Below are 25049 nucleotides of genomic sequence, written 5' to 3' on the forward strand. Positions count from 1 at the left end.
CTCAATCGGGTCGATTTTCTGAAATATGGATGCAACATGAGCATCAAAATGCACTACTTGTTTTCACATCTGGATCGGTTTGCTGAGAATCTGGATCAATGAGTGAAGAGCAGGAGGAGGAGAGACTCCATCAGGACAGAAAAGAGACGGAGAATAATGTAACAAACAACAATAATGTTCAATTTACATGTACTTCTCCTTATCAGTGTTTATTATTCAGTTTGCAGAAATCCAAGTTTGTGACATTTACTCAATACTGTACACTCTGTTGGAAAACAATATTTAATTTCTTCCGAAACCTCTTTTTGGATGAGAAATATTAACGGAAATGAAGGGAGGGTGTCTCAAAATGTAATCAGTTTAGTCAGAAGATAAGATTTCTCTAAACCAAATTAGAGACTAGTAAACCCAACATGCATGTTTTTGGACTTTGGGAGGACGCCCAAGCACACAGCAAGAACACGCAAACTCAAATCTCTGGGAGGGATTCAAACCGCCGACCTTTTTGCAGCCGGGCAACACGACTAACAACTGCTCCACCACGCAGCCTCCTAGTTGACATTATGTCCCACCAATCTAGTGTCTCTTCAGGGGAAAAAAAATATTTCCTTACAATCATTAACCTTGTAATTTACTGCCATAACAGAACCAAATTAGTTCTGCATAACCCGTTTATCAAGCCATGAGTGACTATTCAGAAGATTTAAACTGCGTAATCATAATTACCTGGATGCATTATGCAGGGAGAATTTTTACTGTGCAACCATTATGCAGACCGTCATCTTCTCGTGATATATTTCTTTTCTTTTTTTACCGCACCGGGACCAACTGCTGTGGAAATGATGCGTTAGTGAGCGGATCAGACAGAGAACCGTGACGCATGTCGAGCATTTTTATTACAATCCAATCATCGCTCCGTCTGTGTTTCATACATAAATCACTATTTTAACATAACACAAGCAAATACTGCTCATACATTTTTATGCCAAAAGGTCTGAAATATAAATGACAACCAAAGAAAAAAAATATACAATAATAATAATAATAATAATAATAACAATAATACTGCAAGATTGTTCATTCTATGGCAACACTCGTCTGTAATCATTCATAGCCACGATCTTATGTACAATCACATACATAGGTACAATAAATACTTGCATATAAAACAAAAATTATACATATAAGGGCATTTTACAATAGTAAAAGAAATGATACGTGTTGCGTTACCTGGTAAACAAGAGTTAAATGTAAGAAATCTAAAAAAAATAAAATAAAATAAAATAAAAAAAGGACACATTTAAATAAAAATAATCCCTTCATCATGACACCTGAGAACCTGATTGGACAACGTTCTGACAACCAGAAGTGCATTTGTCAGTCATGGCCTTCAGTAAGACACAGGCTGTTTTCATCCCCGTGTCTTTAAATACTAGCTAAGTCGTAGATTAGATTAAGACTAATGAATTTCGTTTGGCTGAAGGCTGCGCACATAGGACACCGAGATAGCACCACACACACCCACGCATGCACAACGGCTCACAACAGTAACAAAAAATGGCTTCTTTTCTTTTCTTTTTCTTAAAGTCAGTTATGTATAATCCACACATTTCCTTCTGGACTTTCTAATATTTTTTAGCAGATCGGGTCACAGTAGCGTGTAACAGTGGCTAGAGAGGAGCAAAAAAAATAAAAAATTTTAATAAAATAAAACTGCGCAAAGTATAAAGTACCCTGATATCTTCATATAAAACGACAAAGCAGAAGGCCAGGAGACGATGTGTAGTTTGGACAGACTCAGATATAGAAAAGAACGTGAGTTACAGGACGCATGAGCAGCACTTTGGACAGACTGACTTGTTTCTAGGGTCAAACAACCCCCACATCTTCATTACATCTCCAGTATTTTTGGAATCTTATTTGGCTGGAGGTGAAGTCTTTTTCCTCTTATCCTACCAAGAAAATAGAGAGAAGACGCCCAACTAACAAGACTAACAGCTCTTTTCTGGTTACTGCATGCTGGACCAGAGGACTTTAGCTTCCTTTGATGCGTGGCGTCTTAAACTCTTCAATCAGAATCCTGTCATGTGCCTTTTTACACAACTAAGCAGAATTACAAAGCCCTGCAAAAACATCCAGACCCTTGAGCTGTACCAAATTACAACCACAACCTTAAAAGTAGCAGCTCCTATTTATTTTGATGCCACTAAATAAAATAATACAGGTCATCTGGAGTTCAGGTTGTGGCCAATTTTGAAGGAGAAGATATAAAGCTAACACCTTGAACGCACCACCAAAGGCTTTTCTCTATCCTTTTATTTTTATTGAAAAAAAAAAAAATCCACTTTACTCTTTTTGTTAGCATTGCATTAAAATCCTAATAAGAGGTTCTGGTTGTAACCTGGCCAAATATGAAAAGTTCCTAGGAGTGTGAATTTAATTTTTCCGCAAAGCAACGGTACATCTCAAATTTTTTACCACCCGGGCAACTTTGTTCCTAAGACGTAGAGAATCTGTAGAAGCCAAACTGCCAGAGCTCCGCAGCTGCATAGTAGAAACATTTTCACAGCACCTGAACCCGACGATCTCCACTTACTTAAACAACCTCCAAGCTCCTCCTCTTTCCCATCCGAGCGAATGAAAGCCAGAGGATTCCCACGCAGTCCAGTTGAGTTCAGACAACCGGCTTCAAATCGGATCAGCCTCAAATGCAGCAGATCCAAGGAAAATTTAGCTGGATCGTGTATGTATGGGAGAGGAATTTAAGCGTGGAGGTCGCGAAGGAGTTCAGTGGCTCAGTAAGTGGAAGCAGAAGCGCACAGAGTCGGATCGACTTACCGCAGGACGACCTCTTAAAGGTCCAGCAGCTAACAGCCGTTACATAATGCTTGAACGTATAAATGCCGCTGCTGCTGCTTGAGGTTTTTCAAAAGAAGACTGCATGAGAACATTTCACAACGCGATTACTGGACTTATTGGAGAGAAACAAACACACACTCACACACGCATACACATATATGGCTGCACTGCATAGGAACTTTGAAGTTAAACATTAATGATAAAATGTGGAAGGCAAATCTGACATAAACTGCATTAATACTAGCATATTTAGCCCACGCTTTTGGTAACAAAACCTTTAAATTATTTTACAATACAAAAATAAATGGCAAGTAGAATAAATAATAGATTTGATCGGTCTATTTACAGTACTTACAGTGGAATAATTTACACTATATACACACACAATGAGTCAGAGAGGTGATGGATGAGTTTGAGCTCCAAATTGGGCGTAGCACCATTGATGAGGAGGGAAATTGAGCACAAGAAGAAGAATACACAGCACTGCAAGTAAATACACAATCGGGATTAACATCCAGCCGTTTAAAGAGCTGCCCAAGAAAACGTGTTAGATGAGCAAAAAAATAAATAAAAAATGCTGCCAGCATCTATTTGTAAGCAGAAATATTGCATTGATATATTTGCTTTATCTTCTGTAATTACTGATAATGCACCTGTTTTGTTGCTGCAGATCTATTCAACTGTGACAGGCAGAGCGTCACCAGAGGACGGCGAACATTTTCCACAGTACCCTCCGCAGACCCCTGTCACTCTGCTGCCATCCTGTGGACACAGAAATAATGACACTTCAGCAATTTTTCAAAACAAATCCACTGATTTGTTTTGAAACTGATTAATTTATTTTAATCACTCTATTAAAAAGAGACAAAAATATATTACATAGATAAAAAAAAAACAACAACATGTAGTGATGTATTTCTTATTAATTTCCGTCAGTTTTAATTATTATGGCTCGCAGCTAATGAACACCCAAGATTCACTTTCTTAGAAGATTCCAACATTAAATGAGACCAATAGAAAAAGGGGTTGTAAAACATAAATATGGACATACTAAATATTATTTGTATTCAGTATTTAGCAAGTGACGCAGATATAAGAATAAAACAAGTAAATCAACTTAAAAAGAAAAAAATAATCAACCCGAGGTTTATGAGCCGATATGAAGGTGAATCTGAGGAAATTGAATACGGTTACATGTTTGGCAAGTGATGGATGCGTGTGTGTGTGTGTGTGTGTGTGTGCGTGTGTGTGTGTGTGTGTGTGTGTGTGTGTGTGTGTGCGTGATGAGGTACCTGCGATTTCTGGATACGAGTCACCGCATAGTTTCCCTGGGAGATCCAGGTGATTTCCTCAGCCACCTTGAAACCTGTTCCTGACAAGTTGATTCTAAACCGTCCCTAAAGCAAGACAACATAAAGAGTGGATACAGGTCAAAATGAAAGAATAATGCAGCCATTTGAAACAGTTATGAGAAAAATATCCATTTTGAGACATAAAATAATGAGACTCGTCAAACATAAACAACAGAGACACAGAAAACAGCTGGTGAAGGGCCAACTGTTTTTTCCAAACAAACTTTTAGCACGTAGTCAAAAAAACAAAACAGTTCTGTCAAAGTAAATATAACCATGCATTAAATTAAAGGCTTGAAAGTCATACCCGCTTATTTTTTTTCACAGACATGTTGATGCATGAAGAGGACGAATGACAAGTTGTGGCGGTTTTTGACATTGGCCAAATGGGAAGTTGCCCAGGGCGGCATCAGGCTATAGGGTATAGTGGCACAAGAATTATATCAATAAAAACAATTTATTTAATCGTAGTCTAACAAATTTCCAATAATCCTATGCGAGTGCAGCCGATAAGGAGCTGACTCTCCTGCGGATTAGGGAGTTGATGATCAGGTTGTGTTTGCTGCCAACCACAGAGTACCAAACTGAATGAACAAAGCTTTCTGTGGCATCTTCTTCCCTCTCACCATGAGTGGTTGAGTGGTACCTCCAGCTATGTTCAACCAAGACATTTCATGAAGGGGAGAAAGTAGCGGCAAGCCTGAGGGGTGGCAGTGGGACGGGGCATGTCCAGGGCGCCATACACACAAGAACCACTACTGGCAAAACCTGATGTTTGACATGTTTTTCCACACTGTTTGTGTTGCTGTGCTGCTTGTGTGATATCATCTGGTCTAACAGACACTTCCTCCATCTCTTGCCGTTGCCCATCATGCCCGGCGGGAGAGATGTTTACATGCGGGCGCAGTTGAGCGAGCTTTCAACAGCCCAGGAAAAATGCCGAGAGTAAGGCAACAAAGATGAATTGAAGGAGATGTTGCAGACGCAGGGCAGGAGCAACGGGGAGAAAACGCGAGAGGGTCGTCTGTTGCTTTGTGATTTGTTTGTTTTCCTGTTGAAATATTGGAGGTTTCATCTAAGCACTAAAGCATCAGTCCCCTGCCTCATCTCACAATAGGATGAAGTCTCTTTGGTTCAGGAGGTGTGGGGATAAAGTCTCCCTCACCGTCTTTATGTTGCTTTGAATAAAAGTTCCTCTTGAATATAAAAGTCATGTCAAAAAGAAAAAAGGAAGCTTAAATCCTCGGCTCCCTTGACTCCTTCGACTGAAACAGGAGTGTAGAAATAACTTACAAACTCCAGCTACAGAAGAAGAAGCATGCATCTTTAATACAACGGGTCCATTTAGTGCTTCCCGCTATTTGTCCTCGGTTTTGATTTGTCTTTTTTGCAGTTGAAAGCAGGTTCTGCATAAATACAACAACAAAACGCCTCGGGGTAGAGTTCAGTCTTTGCAGATGACGCTCACCTGTGGACAGTTGGCCAGACTGTAGCAGTCTCCGGCTGTGGCAAACGGGACAGGACTCTTGCCGTCACGAGTGAAAGCAAACCGCCAATCTGAAGCTAAACATCGAGTAAAAGCAGAAAATTAAACTCAATGGGACCAAAGAGAATAACAAAAGTTTTTCTAAAGGATGCATTTCACATAGATGTGCAGCCGTGCATCTATGCTAACAAATGAAGAAACACTGGGCGACATTTGGCAGTGTCTTGACAAAAGCATTCTTTTTTGTCTTGCCAACGTCTATCAATGTCAATACGCTTTTTTATCTTTCACAAATAAAAATATGAAAAGTGTGGAAGGCATTTTTTATGCAACAAATTGCCATCAACCACAATGGAGACCAGGAGACCAAATGCAATTGAGAAAATGCGACAAGATTTGAAAATTAATGTGAAAAGACAGACACAACTTGACAAAACTGGGAGAGACATACGAAAAAGAACAAATTACTTACTAAAGATGACTGAGAACTAATTTTCCTTTTACTTATACATTTTTGTTTTGTAAAAATAAAACTCTACCTTATTAGTTTATTTTTACTTCATGATCGTGCACTACCTTTGCTCCTTTTCTCAAAGGAAGTTGCTCTAGAATAGATAGGTTTGCTGTAATTAATGTGACAAAATATCAAGCACTATGAACACTTTTGAAAGGCGTTGTATTTTTCAATCAGTGTGGTTCAGCCGTGCCACAGCAGTTTCATGTAAGCCTTGCTAATGTCTGTTGTTTAAGCTGCAGACATCTTGATCCCATTAACCCTCATGAAGCTGGACATAATTAAAAGGACAGTCCTGATTGAGTGTAACGTAGAGTAAACATTAGCTCTGGGTGCGTGGGCCACTCACTGATGACGTCCATCTGTCTCAGGTCCAGGCGCACTTTAGAGAAGGTGGTCATGCCTGCGGCGGTGTAATCCCTTCGGCAGTCGCAGTCTTCTCTTCTGGAGCCGTTGGCAGGACACTGAGTAGGGTCGTTGAGCCTGGAGAAGTACAGAGGAAAAACCTTAGCTTCGGCTGACATGTCCGTGGAATGAGGAAATTCCACGGACATGTGGATTTTTGTAATAAACCCCGACGGCTCTCCGTGTTATCCTGCTGGAGGTTCACCTGAAGCCAAAGATCTCAGAAAAATTCTCCTCCTCTCCAGTTGTCAAGGTGATGTACTCCTGTGGAGTCTCCGTCTGCATTCCTGCGCAATAGACCTGAGGGCAAGACAGACAGAGGAGGAGTGAGAGTCGAGATAAAGGTCGGGGAAGAGAAGGTTAACAGGAGGAAAAGGGCAACGAGGTTTTAGAAGGAAAAGGTGGTGATGGAAAAGTACAATGGGCAAATTAAGGTCAACTCCAGACATACAATCGAATAGATGTCTGTCGAGCTTCACTCATTTCAAAATATGAAAAATGCTTCTCAATGTGTCTGTTTCACAGAAGACAAACAACAGATTCTTTCTGTACTCAGGAGATTAAATTGTCTTACCTTGAGAGCTTTTCCTTGAACACTGAGAAAGTGTTCGCTGTCTGGAATGGGGCCGCTTGTGCTCTGGATGTCAAGACAGCTCAAAGGCAAATTGCCTTGGAGACAAGAGAAAGAAAGCTAAGTAAGTACTCAACTGAATGCTGTTTATTCAAGAACAGACATTTTGCTAAGTCATGTCTACCAATGGACCCAATCTAACTAAGCTAAACTAAGGGTAAAGAGTCAATACACGGAAAAATACATCTCTAAAGTTTAAACTCGGACTGCTTCACCCAAAGTTTTCTGAAATGAATGATTCATACTGAGCTACAAACACGCTGGATTTTGCAAGGATTTGGATTTGACGCACTAAGAAATCTACGTTTGACCATAACTGGTGTTTTTTTTGTTTTTTTTGGGTTGTTTGTTTTTTAGCTCGATTCAGCTGTTGTCTAACTCAAAAAAACGGATTCCATACTGCATCATCTTTACATCTTTAACTCAGACACTGATTGGTGCATCTCTACCTTTTCACCTATAAGCACAGCAACAGCATTCACTTAGCAGCACTCACAGCTTGGATTACTGCAGACTTTTCTGCTGTCAGGCTCTTCGTTTGGAGAACACCTGTTGCTTTCTCGTCCGTCTGCCGACACACACTGCACTGTCCGCTCTGCCACACCGTCCCCACAGCTTACCGAGCACTGAATAAGAGGGAAGACAACCACAACAACGTAAACGTCAAGTCAATCTGGCATAATTTATTCTGTTCAGCGTTTGGTTTTCAAGCTAGCAGTGTAGCGTCTACAATAGGGTGTTGGAAACTTGAACATTCAATTTTAGGCCTTCTTGAAAAGAAACCCTTCAGATATTAAGTGTAAGTACATCGTGTTCCAAATTATTATGCAAGTGATATTTTCTCAGATTTTCTTAAATGGTCAATGCAAATGATGGTCAGTATAATTTAAGTCATGAACTATTACAGTATAGATTAAATTTTACTGAACAAGCTCCCCATGGGAACAGTAGCTTTTTCAAAAATAAAAAACTCAAAATGCACTGTTCCAAATTATGCACAGCAGATTTTCTAAACATTTTATGGATTATAAAGACCTGCAAACGGTCATTCTTTGAATGTGCAGCAGTAAGTGGTCATATGTACTAAAATCAAAAGCCATTTCAATCAAAAACATCTTAACAGACCAAGTTCATGTTCTTGGTCTGTTAAGATGCACAATGGATGCACAATTCTTGCATCCATTGAACTTGTGAGTTTGTGGAAAGTTTCTGCTTGAATTTCTTTGCAGGATGTCAGAATATCTTCCCAGAGCTGTTTTGATATGAACTGTATTCCACCCTCAGATCTTCTGCTTATCATATAGCAATTAACCATAGCTGTCCTTACTGATAACTATTGTGAGTAGTCCCTAGCATTAATATGATCAGGCAGCATGTAATCATATTTGCATCTATGTATTATTGTTATAAAGACTGAGCCAAGAATATTTATGTCTGTATCAAACAAGTAGCCAATCGTGTTACTCTGTACCCCTGAAGTAGCTCCCAGTCTCAAAAAGGGTGGTGACCCCTGCTCTGCAGGATCCTCCACCTTGAGGTTCCAGAGGCTCCAGCAGCTTCAAATATCTCTTTGCTGCTTTGTAAAGGCATTTTAACAGCTGCTCTCTTAATCCGATGAATTTGTCTAACAGAAACTTTCCTCATTATGCCTTTATCTGTACAAACTCATCTTTGCTCTGAATCAGCCACTAATCTCTTCACAGTACGATAACACTTCAGTTTTCTTTAAATATCTAATGTTTTCATATCTTGTCATACGGCACTACACTATCTGATGATTTTCGTCAGCAGAGAAATTCTTCCTCTTTCCCATATTGCTGGAAACCTGTGGCCTGCTTAATGATGTGGAACATCCTTCTTAAGTAGATTTTCTTTAATTAAGCTCATCAGACAAACGAATCAACCAGCTCTCTGAAATTAATTATAGTGACTCAAAGAGCCCTGACACACAATACCATGTAAAAGTTTCATAGCACAACAAAAAATTTAACCTTTATGACACTTAAATCCAATTTGCATAATAATTTGGAACCTATATTCACATAAGCTCTATATGTTATTTATGATCTGTAAAAAATGTTGTAATCTTCAAACCCCTTTAGGGGTTAGGGTGACTTAATGATAGCTCAGATAGACTCAAACAGGCCTTTTCCTGTTTGTTTATTAGATTCTGGGGAAATTTCAAACATTGTATAAGTATTTTTTTAAAATCCTTTTTAATTTTACTACAAATTATTCACTCATAATAGTTCTTGTATAGACTGTGAACGCGTCACTCCTGTCTTGAGAATTAATAGTGGCCTTTTGTCGTATTATGTTGTAAAGCTTTAAGTGATTCCAGGTTGGTATCGACACATTTTTTAAAAGCAGACTTTCAATGAGGCCCAGGGCTTGCATAAATGACATTAATCACATCTCACTTGTTCTTTTTAATGACAACACAATATTTGGCTGGACAGTCTAGCTCACCGGTCCCCAGACTCCAGCCCTCCACTCCTGTGGAGGTGGACATGTGCCCAGATTACAGGGCATGTAGCCCTCTGGGGGGGTTCCAGGGCAATTGGACAAAGACTGATGGCCGTACTCGTAGTTGTCGTTTTCCACGTTCACCTCGCTGCAGGAGACAAGACGCTGACGGTAGCCCTGACCACAGCTCATCGAGCACTGGCAGAGAGAGAAAACCACCGTCATGAAGGAAGGGCTGCATTTCTCAACAAACTTAAAAGTCGGAGTTGAAAAACGAGAGCGAATTAGGACAGAGACGCAACATCGGCTCACCTCTGTCCACTCCCCAGTGATCCAGATTAGCTCACAAGCCTGTGTGTTGCAGCTCTCTATGTCCGGCGGTCTGATCTGGTTCACGCAATACATTTCATGGACCTCATTATGGTTGTAATCAACACACTGCAATGCTCTCCTTCGATGACCTGATCCGCAGGACTTACTGCACTGTTGAGGAAATGGGACAGAAAAGATACAGCGTAACATTGGGATTGTTCCACTATTGGTTGGACAAGAAAAAGTATAGTGGAGGTTAAGAAGAAAGGAGCAAGATGAATTAGTTTGTGCTTTCATCACACAGAACAAATAGAGGAAAATGTCAAAGCAAACTGTCAGAAAAGGGAAAACCAATGTGCGAACAATGAAAATATTACTAAAGTATATGTACCAGAAAAAAGACCGTCACCAGTATTGAAGCATGCAAATCTTTTAGGAAAGTTACACTTCCAAAACAGCTTAAAGGTTCCCTTATACTTGCTAGAGTGCTTTAACGTCCTTTTTCAAGAGACCAAAGAGGAAGTGTCCATTAAGAATAATTTTTTTAATGGCATGGTACATAGAACACCACTGCGACTCCCCCAATAGTTGCTTCACACTTCCAGGCAACTGGCCAAAAGAAAAATCCTTCCTGCACATTTACAACCAACACAAGTCGGGACTGTTTGGAAATAGCCCAGGGGGTGAAAAAAAAAAAAAAACATGACAGAAACTAGAGGCATGCCACCCATGACTATAATTAAGGTAATGCATCTTTAAAACTACAGTTGGCAAGCATCAGTACATGTTATTTACTATATTCAAACTTGTGTCTCAATTGCTGAAGCACAAAAAGCAAACTGGAGGAAAAACTGTACATTGCTTCAAGGAAGGCAGGATAAAAACATATAACCATCAAAATACAAAAATATGACGATTTATCAAAATACGGAAACTGGTTGAAAGCCTGCAGTAAAAATGTATCCAGACTGAAGAGAAACGTCAAACCTTGTGACATTTCAGTCTATTACAGCCTTCTACTTGAAACATTCCAGCTGCGTCAGAAGTATCGCCATGGCTACATCTTGCTGCAGCCGCTCCTCGTCACTCCTGTAATGTTGAACCCTGACAACTGGAAGAGCTGTGTTTAGTTGTGTTGACAGGCACTACAGTGTCAGAGCGTCTAAGTAAAACTGCCACTAAGACATGCACACATTACGATAATTTATCACAGAGCTTCCATCTACGGGGATAAAATCAGATTTAAAGAGGAAGGAATAAAACTTATACTGGTCCTTGAAGGTTTGGCTCCCGAATTTCAGGAATTCAGGAATTAATTTGGACCAAAAGGCTGGGACTTGCACACTCCTTTCATTGCTAATTAAGCTCTGTTTTCGGAAACGCAGTTCATGCTGCTTCGTGATCCAAATCCGACATCAAGTGAACTTGATGAAGAAGAAACTCCGTCCGAACTTTCCTTTCAAAGCAACCAAAGCCTTCAGCGTACAGAAAGTGAGTTTAGCTGAGGAAAAAAAGTGTTCAACTCTTCAAACTAATTGCACTTTTAATATCAGAAGTTTTAAAGGGAACAACTTGCATGAAAGTACTGAAGAAGAAGAGCTGTGGGAAAACTGAAGCAGTCTGAGGCATAACCAAAACAAGGCTCTGCTTGGAGACCCAAAACCAGCAGGGGTCCCCCAAGAACCTTTGAATTCTCACAATTTTCTAACTTTGTTTTGTATATCAAGAGCCTGCTTTTTAAGTAAATTCAGTGGGCTTAAAATAGCAGAATTCAAATGGCTTTACAGTATTACAAATATAAAACTGATATTTCTTTCTGCGGTCGACTGGCAATGTGCAGCAACATGTGGGGGAGGGCCAGTCCTAAACTAACTTATGCTTCAAATAGTCAGAGAAAACTCAGGTCTTTTTACTTTTCTGTTGTACTTTAACTTTTAAATGTTTTCTGTTTTCCCCAATGTATTTTGGGACTCGGTGTTCCGTCTCTTTTTTTTTCTTTTTTTTTTTTTTGAGGTAGAAGAAAAAAAACAAAACCCACTAGGGGCTTCGCTGCCTCTACCCTCCCCTCTTGTCTTTCTCTCTCTGGCCTTCTGACAACACAGTGGAGCCTCCGACGGGAGCAGCGACTCAACTTCAGTACGTTCATCCAGTGCCAGGTAAGGCAGCGCGGCCACGCTGCATGTTTTGACTTACAGACTGGATTGTTTAAAACCTGCAGGCATTCGCTCCGACTTACCGCCTGCCAGTCCCCTTCTCTCCAGCGGTAGCGAGCGGGACAGTCTGCGACGCGGCAGCTCTGGCTGGACGGCGGACGAGAGCGCTGGGCACAGCCGGTCTCCGCGGGGCTACGGCGGTCTCCAACCTGACAGAAAACCTCCCTCCGCTGAACTCCGTCACCGCATGAGGCTGAACACTGAAAGCAGGAGAGGTAAAACCTAAGCCACTAGAATTATTTCATTAACTGTAGGAACAATGGGGTTCAGTTTAACTCGGTATGTATGGTGACAAACAAAACCTCTCGAGTCTTTCTTTTGAGCTAGTTAGGGTTAGCTCTCGTTTATTTTAAATGTTCATGTTGAATGCGTAAATCTTTTCCGTATATCTTTGTTTTTGCATTTTGAAAAAGAAAATGGTAATCTGTAAGATGAACCCTCTACATCAGCATTTAAATGCAACTTTACTACACTTTTGATAGATTTTACTTTTTAACCATAGAATTGTGTATCTTGTAATTCAGTGTTGTATGGGTTCTTTGAATTTTTTTTAAATATTCATTAACTTATTCATATTGTGCTATTTTTATGAAAAGAGAATTTTTACTCTGTCTAGTGTTGCGAGCTTTTAATAGATATAATTTATATAAATTCTAACAGAGATCAACAATGGTGTCATCTGTATTTAAACATGTTCTTTTTTCCAGCTATAAAGCTTGTTTTTGGAGCATAATACTCATTTCTCTTTACACCATTTTCCACAGATACTTATATCTGTGGAGTCGCCAGCTCGGCTGGAGACTGCAGCACCAAGGAGGAGCTTGTGGAAATAGGCGGGGATTGGTGAGAGCAAGCGTTTAGGCACCCCTGAATGGCTGCCATAAGATATTCAAGGTTTTCTAAAACATGTATGAAAGAATCAAAAGCAACACTCTTTTATGGCATGATGTATAGCACAAAAAGTCAATTTTACATAATACCCCACTGTAAAATTTCAAACGTCAATGTATTTTATTTAAATTTTATATGTTTTTGTTTTCTTTTTACAAAATACCTGAAAAGTTTGCTGTTCCTTTGTTTTCACTCCCCTTCATTCAGTGTGTAGAACCAGTTTTTGCTGGAATTAGGTGTGTCTGTAAACATCAATATTCAGGTATTTCCACATATTCTTAGTTGGGATTCTGGTACTGGAAAATGCTTTGAACTAAACTATTCCATGGTAGTTCTGGTTGTGTGCTCAGGGTTGACGCTCTACTGGGGGACAAACCTTTAAACTAACTACTTTAAAGTCTTTTGAAGCTTCCGACAGGTTTTCACTCAATATTTTAACATAAGTAGCTCCATCTATCCTCACATCAATCCTAACTAGTTTCACAAATTCCTACTGATTCTAGACGAAGCTCTGTGAAATGTTCAAAATTTGGATATTGTTTTGTAAGGTTAAATTGCTTTAAACCTCCTTACAGCTCCCCAATCTCCCTCCCTCTGACCTGCATGCTGTGTTCCCCCCAGTCTCCATGAGGCTCTTCTCTAGTCTTCCCTAACAAACCTCCGGGTCCTCGTCTCAGAGAATTGGATTAAATTACACACGGATGGGCAAAATTTCAACATAAGTTGAATGATTTACTTGTTACAATGTTTTACTTTATTTTAAATTTAGGGTTAAACAGCGAGGGGGTTGAATGTTTCACAAACAAACAAAAAAAAAAAAGGAGTACAATTTTCCTTCCTTTTCAAAATTACATGCTATACTTTGTGTTGGTCTGTCACATGCAATCCCAGTGATCTCTTGAACTTTGTGTTTATGACATGTCAAAAGATGGAAAGGTTAGCACGAATACTTTTTGCAAGACACCGCATTCGCCTTCCAGCGCTTTGATTGCTCCCATTTACTCCGGGCATGCGTGCTGCTCCACAGCTGTTTTGAGGAGAAGCACATCCTCTCTTGACGTGTGCACAGCACTTGTGTCACCGCCTTGAGCGATGGAGTGAATTCAGAGGGAGAGGGGGGAAGGAGGAAAATGGGCGGGAAAAAAGGAAGAAGAAGAAAAAAAAGAGAGAGATGGAGCAAGCACAATGCAATCTGTTACCCAGGTGCAATCTGTTAGTTTGTCTGGGAACGTGACGTGAAAGAATGGCCTCTTGTAGAAACGCTGAAGTAAAAACACAACATGTGGTTTCCATTGCAGAGGCACAGGCTACAGTGAGGCAGAGGATAAAAGGGACAGAGAGGAAAGGAAGGTGAGGGGCAGAGGAAGAGAAAATACAGAGAAGGGTAGATTTACTTTGGCTGGACTTGAGATCAAAGAGCCTGCACTTCCCTCCAGCTGTTCAACTGTCTGCGCTAAAGTGTCACAGCCTTGGTCTTCAAGCCCTCTGTTTGCCTCTGCCCTCGGACCACCGCGCTGTGATCTGCGAAGGCACCCTGTCCTAGTTAGTGGTTGTGTCTAAACGCTGTCAGGTTGCGGCGCACATGTTTCACACACTCGCAGACAGAGTTGCAAAGAAGCTGGTAGGCATTAAAAGTGTAAAAGAGCAAAGGGGAACGAGGAGGGGCTGACATGTCTGGCAGCGTGAGAACCAAAGAGAGTCGGGCTTCGTACCTCTCCCCAGCCGCCAGTCTTCCACTTGGGGCACTTCCCGCCTCGGCATCGCCTCCGTTTGCTGGGTTTGGGGGACGAGTGACGGCAGTTTTCATCCGGGATGGAGCGGCCGGACCCGGTCACGCAGCTCACCTCCCGGGTTTTCACACCTCTTCCACAGGAGGCCGAGCACTGCAGCAGGTGGAGGAGAGCAATGGAAATCAGAAGTTATTCTTTGTGTTTAACCCAATAATAAACACAAAACTAATGGAGATCTCAGGATCAACAGAATAAATAGGGTAGACTTTTTTTATTACTATTATTAATTAAGGGGAAAAAACAAATAAAAAGAAAAGTCCAGTGCCGACACGCGCCCGGTTCACCCGGTAGCAGTTTGTTCACGTCCGGGTTCACCGAGTTATCAAAGGTCTAACTCGGTGTGACAGGCAGAGGCACACACACACGCACACACACACACACACACACACACAGTAGGGTTACAGGAGGGATTGGAGCTGGAATCGACTGTGCTCGGAAAACCTGAAAGGGGGCGTTTCACATTGCAGATGGATAAAAAGCGACAGGCTCAGGGTTGAACGGGTGCACAGCTCAAGAGTGCAGCTCTGTCCAAACTGGACCGTACTGGACGGGAACTCGCCACAACCTCTCACCTCGTTCAAGAAGGAGGAGGAAAGGTAGGACGATTTTGAGGGGTAAAATAAAAAAACAAACAAACATTGAAACTCAGCTTTTTTGTCCTCTGAAGATAAAAAAAATAATTGTATTGTGCTACTTTTGTTTAAATTTAGTGCAACTTTATTAGTAGACTGTTGAATCATTCGACTGATAAAATGATCAGTTATTTTTTATTGAATAAAGACTTACAACATGTGCAATAAGTACATTGTTTTAAAGGTGCACTTCAACTTTAATAAAAATGTTTTTGACTGTGTGGCTTACGTCTTTTTGTGTGTGTGCGTGTGTGACAACTTTTAGTAAATGTCAGTGCAGAGTAAAAGCAGGACTGTTTTGTTTTTGCTGTTTCCTAAAGTTAAAATATGAAATGGTCCACATTAATAAAACCCAAAGGTTCCAGTTTTAGACTTAGCAGCAGACGTTTCTTTGCAATCAATGTCAAGACTTGAAATTTATCCTTTCAGTCAGAACTTAATAGAAAAAATAGGGAGTAGGGGTTTAGAGAGGATTTAGCTCATCAAGTTATTTACAGCCCACTTCATACCACCGAGGCTGGGACTCTGTTCAGATGTGACACGCCTTTCACTTTTCTTTTTTTTGCAATTGTGCAAATTGAACCAGTTCATTAGGCTTCTGTTGTCCAGCTGGGTAACAACCTGCTACATTTCTTGTCTTTCATATTTCTATTCAGAAAACTTGATCAAATATGATCCGGTAAAAAGAATCCTACATTTCTTGTTAAATTAGCAGACTTCTGCATATGATGGAAGAACAATGATCTAAGAAGGGGACCGAAGTCAGTTAACGGTGACCTTTGACACTGCCCTTATTCCAGTTACTTTCACAGGCTCACAGTGAGGTCCGAGTTACCAGTACACAGCAGACCAGAATAATGAGGCCTAGCGAGTTCAAAGCCGCACTTGCGCCACAATGCATCATAGAAAAAGCGTCGGGGCGCTTTTGAGTGACTGAGCGCAGTAAATGAGTTATGAAATGTGACAAAGCAGGACAGAGATTCATCTGGACGGAAGTGGTTTTCAACACCTGATGTAGATGTTAATGTGAAGAAGAAAAAAAAAAAAAATGAGAGCGTCAAGTTGAGTTCAGCCATTCGTGAATTTTCACTTTCAGTGCTTTGCAGAACTTTGGCTTCTCCTATTTTTTAGTTTAGTTTGGATCTGGGGACGTTTTGTTTCACGGCAACAAAGGAACGTTTGAGGTACGACAGCAATTTAATTCTAGACTTGCAGCTTAAAAGAATTAATTCAGGACTTTTGAGGCGAGGTTCTGGTAAAAAGTTGTAGGCAGTTAAATTATTCGCTCTAGTCAACTGAGCAGTAGAACCAGATTAACTGAACCTGGAGGGTGAAGCAAATGGCTAATCCAAAAGGGGTCTAAGAGAACTTTAAACATAAAAATGGTTTATTTAAATACTATTTGACTCTTAAGTCTTCAAAAAGTTTGCATTGGGCACTTTAGTTACACAATAGTCAGTTATTATTTTTACAGGAAAAGTAGATGAAAGCGGGTTGAGAGATACTGGGAATTGTTCATTTATGGTCTTTACAGGTGCTAAAAGAAAAAGCACTGTAGCAGTTCAAATTAATGTTGGTTTATTGATTCCAATACTACCAGTTTTCTATTGAATTACCGTGACTGGTAACTCTGTTGCTTCAGACAGGAAGACCATTGGTGATAAGCTGTTTAATAATAATTTGCTTTTGTTTAATTATTTGCCCAATGCAAACGTGACAAGTTAAATACCAAATATTGTCAAACTGTTACGGCATAAACTGTTGACGCTTTGGAGATTGGATTTATTTTAAGAAAGAAGTGCACTTTGTTCTTAGCTCCTCTCAGAGAATCCACTAGCTTCAATTTTCTGGACCATCTACTCTCGATTTTCACGACATGACGACACCAAGAATGTTATTTACCACAGGTAGGACATTAACTGCTTATTACCTTTAACCAAAACCTCACTAACGATCCCGTATCATCCCTTTAGTCCACGTTTCCAATTCAATTGTCTTTCATTTACCGTTGCTCTGTACATGACAAGAGATTTATTGTTTATTCAAATAAGAATGAAATAAAACGCCTTGAATAGTAGTACCTCTACTTCACTTTAATCATGACCTTTTCTGGAAATGCACAGAAATCCAACAAAAACCATAAAAAATTAAATACTGACAGCATGATAATAAAGGAACAATAAATACAAGTAATTACATAAATATACAGAAAATAAATTTGCAACAGACTAATACTGCCATTTGCGAATAAGAGACATTAAATATACTTATTTTAAGAGCCTGTTAATTTTGGGTTTTAGTAGTGCTATTTGCACCAAGTACCGGACTACAAACCAAACTGCACAGATGGAAAAATTTAATGGGGAACATTAAAAATCCACTGCAATTTGTTAGTAATTCTGTCTAGATGTTGACTTTTTGCCTCTTAGCAATCACACATGGGAGTCATTGTAACAAATAGTTCTCATTAGCAAATGATTGTTAAAAAAACTACTCACAGCTGTGTTAACAGGCCCTTAAAATAAAGTGGGATGTCAGTACAGACATTTATGGCCAGGAGCCAACCAGGTGGGCTGTAAGCAAAGTTTGTCCCCAACCACAGATTCTGGACCGTTGCCATTCCCCTCCAAAACAGAAAGTTAGCAAAAATCGAAGTGAAATATGAAGAAAACCTTTTAGACCTGTGTTTAGGGCCATCACCTGCATTGGATAGCCCCAACAATGAATCCTTAATCTTAGCGAGCCACGTTCGCTCCGGTGCGAGGGATGACAAAGATGGTGCACAGAGAGCAATCTCTGTCTACCTCAATACTGAGGTAGACACATTAGATCGGCTCACAGTAGGAGCTCTGGATACAAAACACCAATAGCCACCCCTGTGGTCACAGGAATCACATGTTTTGAAGCACAACATTTAGCAATCCGTTCCAAACGGTTTAGCCGCATACCGTATTTGACTGACAATCAATGGCAACACGGCAATGTTCAATCGAAACTGTGAAACAATTCATACTGACTACTCTTTGCATTTAGCTGTCGGTGCATAGACTGCACCTGGAAAGAAACAAAAATACAGAACAGGCAGCATCAAACATCATTGCACCACAAGAAGAACCAAACAAAGCAAAAAAGAAAAAAAGTGATGGTTTCCATAACTTATCCCTTATTTGGCAAAAAGCACCAAGGAAGAATACGCTATCATTGTCTGATGACTAATTGAGTCGTGTCGCGTTTTAAGTGAGGTATTATGAGGTGTAACACAGGATAACACATTTTGAATTTCCTGGTACTTACTGTACAACGCAAACATCAACTAAAATATATAAAACACTTGGCATCAGGCGATATTAGGGGAAATATCTTTCAAAAAGTAAAAAAATTGGCCACACTAAGAAAACCTGGAATACAAAGGTTCTATTAATTTCCAGAAACTCAGTGAGACACATTATTTTACAGTCCTTGCACAGCAGTTGTTTGTTGTAAAGCACTGATATGGAATATTTAGGCACTTCAGAGTTGACGAGAACTTAAAGGGACATATTTTTTCAAGCTTAGTTGTGTGAAGCATTTATGAACAGTCAGTGTGTTACTGAAGTAGACAGTAGTCTCAAGGATCCCAGTATAGAAGATAAAAGTGAAATTCTCATGGGAGAATCAAGCTAAGCTACACCCAGTTTTGAGAACACATCGGTAGCGTCAGTTTGATGGAAACAACCCACATTAGCTAAAACTAGCTAGCAGGGCGTGCTTCAAGGCGTGGAACCCACTATTTCCTTTCTAGCCCATCCTATTCAGGCGTATCGATGCTACAAAAAAATGACAGCTGGAGTCTAGTCATCTGTTAAGTCTCGGCATATGTCAACACGACGGATCTAAGGCTTATTAAAGGTGAAAGTTAACACACGTTCAATTGTTAGCTGTGATGCTCTCAATGAGTATTCCCCTTAAATTACTGAAAGCTTTACTTGTACTTAAAATAAACACTAGATTACCTGTATTTACACTTAGTCTTGCAACAAAATTCTGTGTACATTGTGTGTTTTTTTCCCCAAACTAACAACCGTAATGTTATTCTGCTAACTGCATGTTGAAATAAACAATATATAGTTCCAAATCTTTTGTGACAAGCAGCTTCCTGTACCTAATCCAAAGATAACAATGCACACAGTACAAATTAGAGATTACAAAAAGTGAATTGGTCTTTCTGCAGAGCTGAAGGTATGTGTAGCCCATCTCTCAGATTTTAAGAAATTCAAATTAAGCTAGCTGCTAGCTTAATTCCATTGATTCCATAGGGGGCATTTCATTGCTATACGGCCACCATATAAATGAGCTACTGCTAAAAACCTCATCTGCAGATAAAGCAAATACTAAATTAGATGTTTTTATACTTTATTACTTTTGCTGAAAAAAAAAAACAACTTAAGTTTTTTTTATGTTTTATCTAAGCCATCAATCACTTGTTTACATTAATGGCTAGCCACTAATCTGATCTAAAATATCAAATCAACGTCCAGATAAAGTCGTTTTGAAAGATGCGTATTACGGAATAAAGCTAGATTCAATTTTCTATATTTGTTATTAGCCGACGAATAGAAAATAAGAGCACTTTATGTTTAACTTGCCTTAGATGATGAAATTTTGCTCTTGGATATTTGGTTTTCTTCAGTATTTAAGCTTATTGTCCCATGAGAACTTCTCCATGTTCTTCTAAACTATGCTGGCTCTGACTGTCCTCTGCTGCAGATGCAGGTGTTGAGAATCATTACATACAGATCCATTTATAATAACCAACTCAGCAGAAGATACGTACATAAACTGTAAAATAAAGTGCCTTGTTATGATTAGTAACTTTGCTAAAAACCCTCATGTGCCTTAAGACATACTGATTTTTTTAAAAACAACAGCCATTTTAACAAAAAGTTTTATAAAACAAATAGTACAAATAGTTAAAATAATAGTTTAACCCACTTGATATCCTATGTTTGCTTCTGCTGATAACACTACATAACTCTTACAGCTGTGTAGTGTAACGCCCCATGTTTGAGGATTATGAACCATTCTTTGGATAATAAAGAATAGGCATCTATGGTGTTTTCCTGATATACAAAATTGTTCATCAGTATTTGCATAGGAACAGTGATTGGCTGAATGTATCAATACAAAGAGTCCTTCAATTATTGAAGCTAATAGTATTTCCATAAATTAAAAAGAAACAAAAATAAATTATCTTTAGACCAATATTTTACCGCACCATATTTGTGAAACAAACTGATCCTGATGTTTTTAACTAAAAGCTCTGAGATTTTAGTAATGTAGGAAATGCTTTCTTGTTCATATGGTTGCAGCGGTCTCCAAAGCGTGTCGTTTCAGTTTTTTTGGCACGTTGCATGTGAGGATGTCTCGTCGTTTAAGTGCCATTGAAGTAACATTCTAAATGTTTTTGAAGAAATGGTAAGCAATCGACAGAGAGGAATCCAGAAATGTAGTCATAAAAACAACAAAAAACAATATCTCTGTGCACCAGCACCATAGTCATTCTGCCTCTTTAGGTCTATTGTTTCAGAAAAAAAAAAAAACAAGGATATTTTAAAAAATGTGAGTATTTTTTATTTTTTTTTTATGAGCGTACCGAGCTCCATGGGTCTGTGCTCCAGTGAGGACTAGAAGGACACGGCTGAGTATTGCACTGCTCCCGATCTGGTGGCTTGTCATGGATCTCACAGCTCAGATCATTGAAGCGTTCTCCGTTGGGACGCTGGCACACCACCAGCCTCGTTTTTATCCCACCGCCACAAGGTTTAGTGCACTGAAGACAACACAAACGCGGGTTTTATAATCCAAGGGCGACAAAGTTTCTAGCTTATCTAAGCTTTAGTAATATGAAATGTCGCCTCACCTCGCCCCAGTTCCCGTAGACCCATTGGGGACACGGGCCTGACTCACAGGATCGTTGCTCGGTGGGTCGGTTGCGGTCCTCGCAGCTGTTGGCAGGGTAACCGTTCTCATCCTGGCACACAACGACTCGCCGTTGGAAGCCTCCGGCACAAGTGCTGGAGCACTGTGGTCAACAGAGAATAGGTACCGTGCTCAGTCAAAGGTATTCCCAGGAATAATGTTCAATGAAATGATTTACATCATCTGCTCATAATGCTAGGCGGCCATATTGGAATTTGAGTTCAGGAGAACCTCTCACCCTGAAATTCAGAGTTTCAACTTCTTGGAGCTCCTACAATGAGTCTAACTGCTTCAGAGTTTGAAAGGTAAAGTTTGAAGTTTAAACAGAAATGATATCATTTTCTTTATTTCCCAATGATACTTTTCATTTAAAGAAAATAAAGGCAATTGTGCAATATAGTTGAATCCCCAACATTATATACATGGAAATCACAAGAATCACCTGTTATAGTAAATCTATGTGTACACAAATAACATGAGCACACAAAACAACCAGAGAGAAAACCAACTCAGATCTGCCGTCACAGCAGTTCTGGTGCTAAGTCGAAATTATTTTTCGGCAAAACAGAGGAAGGGACACTCACCCAAAATAGCTTCACTTATCCCCAATTATTTCAAGGCTAAAAGTTATCTTTGAAGAGAGATTCTGCCAAAACTACACTTAAAAAAATGTTATATAAAGGCAGGAGATCCGCAAACTTTCAGAAAAGTTTTCTGAATGTTGATTGTTTTTTAGTGGCCATTTAGATTTTATAGTAAGTATTTGTGTCCGTATGTATGTATATATATATATATATCCAGAAATTTTTTTATGAAAAATACTGCAAATAATGCATCTACGGTATACAAAATAATACGCAAAATGGGCTAAAAATCCCACTTTAATAATGAATTATTTTAAAATTCTGGTGCCACACATGTTGGTAGCCATGCTGGTAGGAGTTTGTATGATCCACGTTTGCCAGGAGGACAGCACTGTCTATTAATAACGTTTTAAAATTGTAAATAAATAAAAAATGGATGTATGGTACTTTCTTGGTCGCCAGAGTTTTTATACAGAGATGAGGTTTTGGGAATCAAAAGGGCATAGAAATGATTTCATGTGAAGAATCATTTCCGTTGAAAGTCTTTGATTACCTGTAAAATATTTTTAAAGGATATGAAATTTTAAACACAAACATAAAAAAATTGACAACGTTGGTGCAGTAAAAACAGTTTTTCAGTCATAATGGTACTATGGTAAAGATGAGATTTTTCTTAACTTTGTGAAAGAATGAAAGAAATCCACATTTTTAAGCATTTTCAAGTCTTAAAACAAATATTGTGGACGGCGCTACATTTGCAGAGTCACTTAATCATTTTTAAATCAGTATGTAGAATGCCTCACCGCTCCCCACGGTCCAGTCCGCCACTGGTGGGAGTGGCTGCGGGCCACGTTGCTCCTGGTAATGGTGTTCGGTGAGGACGGCAAAGGTAGGGACTCGCTGGGACGGGACGGGCACTGAGACATGGCGCAGTCCTGCTCTGTGGCTGGACGATCGTCTGGATCGCACTCGTTCGCATTCACCTCTTGGTCACTGAAGCTGACGCACAACACCTCTCGTGTCGTCTTCCCTTGGCCGCACGTCACAGAGCACTGAGTGAAACACAAACGTGCGGTGTTAGTCGACGTATTTATATACACATATATATATATATATATATATATATATATATATATGTGCCTTTGACTCTGGATGTGAATGGAACATCTGAATTCAATTATTTGGAATTTACTTGAATAGAGTGAATTCTTTACCCAGCTTGTAAAATGAAAAAGCCAAAACATTTGCATAAAAACTCGATTAATGTCTGTTTTCGAAAGAAAAACCTGACGAAGGAATGTTTCAGGTTAAACAAAAATGAGAGGTCCGATCTTTCACCAGGAATACTGCTTCACTCTAAGATAGTCCAGGGTTTCCCTCAGTGTATTATAAGCCTGGCGGACCACCAGGCTTTTCTTGTGACCCCACCAGGCTAAGCATTGCTTATTTTTAAAATGTTTGCATTTTTTTAATAGCTTTATAGTTGGTGTTCAGGTATTAATCTTCCAATCTTTGAACAACATAATTATCAAGCAATATTTCCAAATTTCCTGTCAACTTTTAAAAAGAAATTTTAACTCTAAAACATGACAAACCACTGGATGAATGACTGCCCTAGCGCCCAACCACAGGGCAAGTTTCCTGGGGGAAACCTTGTAGTCCTTACATAAAGCCATCTACTAAAGTTTATACATTTATGTCACAATATTCCCCCTGACATAGCATACTGTGGGATAGCTTTCCATGAACGCACCTGGTGTTTGTCGCATATAAACTATTGCAGAATATAGTGCGAAGTACTCTGGCGAGACGAAAGGAGGATTTTATAGTATAATGTGCCTCTGTGCACAATGTGTGTGTATGTGAGAGCGTGACTATCTATAGAACGGCAGATCTGCTTTGGCCTCAGGATGAACTGTTTCCTTTCAAATGGTCCCCGGGTATTTTTGGCTCGGTGATAGAGTGGGTGGACGAGGGGGTGCATTTGTGTGCGCGGTGCACAGTGACCGGACTTGGAGTCTGACTGTATGGTATCGCCACGCCTCTGATGAGAAACATCTGTAAACAAGAACGAAGCCCCCTCGCTGCAGCCTCTCGCATCGGCTCCAGAAACTTGAGTCTCACTCCTTCGGCCTCCTACGTAAACGCACACTCACACCTTCTCTGTCCCGGCTGGCGCCTCTTCTCCAGTCCATGTCACACACTCATTGTGCTGCATATGCAGTGACTTATTAAAGTAATGTTGACAAAAAGTACTAGTTCGACTGGCAGATGTTTTCACTCATAGCGAGACATTTTTTCTATGTTATGAGGGAAGAAAACTGCCAGTGGTACTAGTACTTTTTTATATCAATATTCAAGCATCATAGACTAAAAAAAAAAAGGTTGTATATCTTGCTTGAAATGTTAGTTTCGTCTCAATTTTACGAGTAATGACATATTTGCACTTGAGGTCAAACAAAAGTTCTTGGTAAGACTTTGTGTTTTTGCAGATAATGGCGGCTTCCTCACCGCTGTCCATTCCAGCACTTTCCACTGTCCACAGGCTACAACCGAGCACACTTCCCTGGCAGGCGGTTTTGTCAGGTGCGCGCACGCCGACTCTTCTGCCACGCCACCCTGGTTGTCGCGGCAACTCACGTAGCGCATGCGCGTGCCTTTGCCACAGCTGGCGCTACACTGTCAGGAAGAAGAGGACGAATGTCAAGACGACGCAGAAACGTCGAACCGACAGAAGCGATGGGAAGTTGGAGAAGGGAACCAACCTGAGTCCAGGAACCAAACCTCCACTGGGTCCTGTGTCCTTGGTGAGACGGGACTTTGGTTACCGGGGAGACAGGGTGGCTGCTGGAACACTGGGCCACTTCACAGTCCTGTGAAATACGAGACACATAAGCCCATTCATGCGGGCGGTTAATAAAACCGCCGCATTGTAACAAAATTCGTCCCTGAAAAC

General features: G+C 40.0%; 1 protein-coding gene and 1 long non-coding RNA gene across 4 annotated transcripts in view; one reads left to right on the forward strand and one right to left on the reverse strand.

The window, feature by feature from the left end:
• Positions 1-301: 301 nt before the first annotated feature.
• LOC122834348 (A disintegrin and metalloproteinase with thrombospondin motifs 9-like) overlaps positions 302-25049 on the reverse strand; it is a 50063-nt gene continuing 25315 nt past the window's right edge. For both annotated transcript variants that reach the window (XM_044122710.1, XM_044122709.1), the window contains exons 24-40: positions 24859-24966; positions 24605-24772; positions 22897-23145; positions 21451-21612; positions 21184-21360; positions 14842-15012; positions 12262-12438; positions 10026-10196; positions 9717-9911; positions 7744-7873; positions 7191-7285; positions 6822-6916; positions 6561-6694; positions 5680-5774; positions 4152-4256; positions 3513-3621; positions 302-3342 (exon numbers count right to left, since the gene is read on the reverse strand). In XM_044122710.1, the coding sequence (XP_043978645.1) occupies positions 3532-3621; positions 4152-4256; positions 5680-5774; positions 6561-6694; positions 6822-6916; positions 7191-7285; positions 7744-7873; positions 9717-9911; positions 10026-10196; positions 12262-12438; positions 14842-15012; positions 21184-21360; positions 21451-21612; positions 22897-23145; positions 24605-24772; positions 24859-24966 (2322 nt within the window). In that variant the 3' untranslated portion in view covers positions 302-3342; positions 3513-3531. The remainder of the gene's footprint in view (positions 3343-3512; positions 3622-4151; positions 4257-5679; positions 5775-6560; positions 6695-6821; positions 6917-7190; positions 7286-7743; positions 7874-9716; positions 9912-10025; positions 10197-12261; positions 12439-14841; positions 15013-21183; positions 21361-21450; positions 21613-22896; positions 23146-24604; positions 24773-24858; positions 24967-25049) is intronic.
• LOC122834349 lies at positions 11735-13927 on the forward strand. Of its 2 annotated transcripts, none has more exons than XR_006371180.1 (3): positions 11735-12181; positions 12244-12453; positions 13003-13927. It is a non-coding gene; the product is annotated as an uncharacterized LOC122834349 (long non-coding RNA). The 2 variants fall into 2 exon arrangements; XR_006371181.1 differs by having other exon boundaries at positions 11737-12181; positions 12287-12453.

This window comes from Gambusia affinis, linkage group LG07 (genome assembly GCF_019740435.1).
Source record: "Gambusia affinis linkage group LG07, SWU_Gaff_1.0, whole genome shotgun sequence".
NCBI classification, from domain to species: Eukaryota; Metazoa; Chordata; class Actinopteri; order Cyprinodontiformes; family Poeciliidae; genus Gambusia; species Gambusia affinis.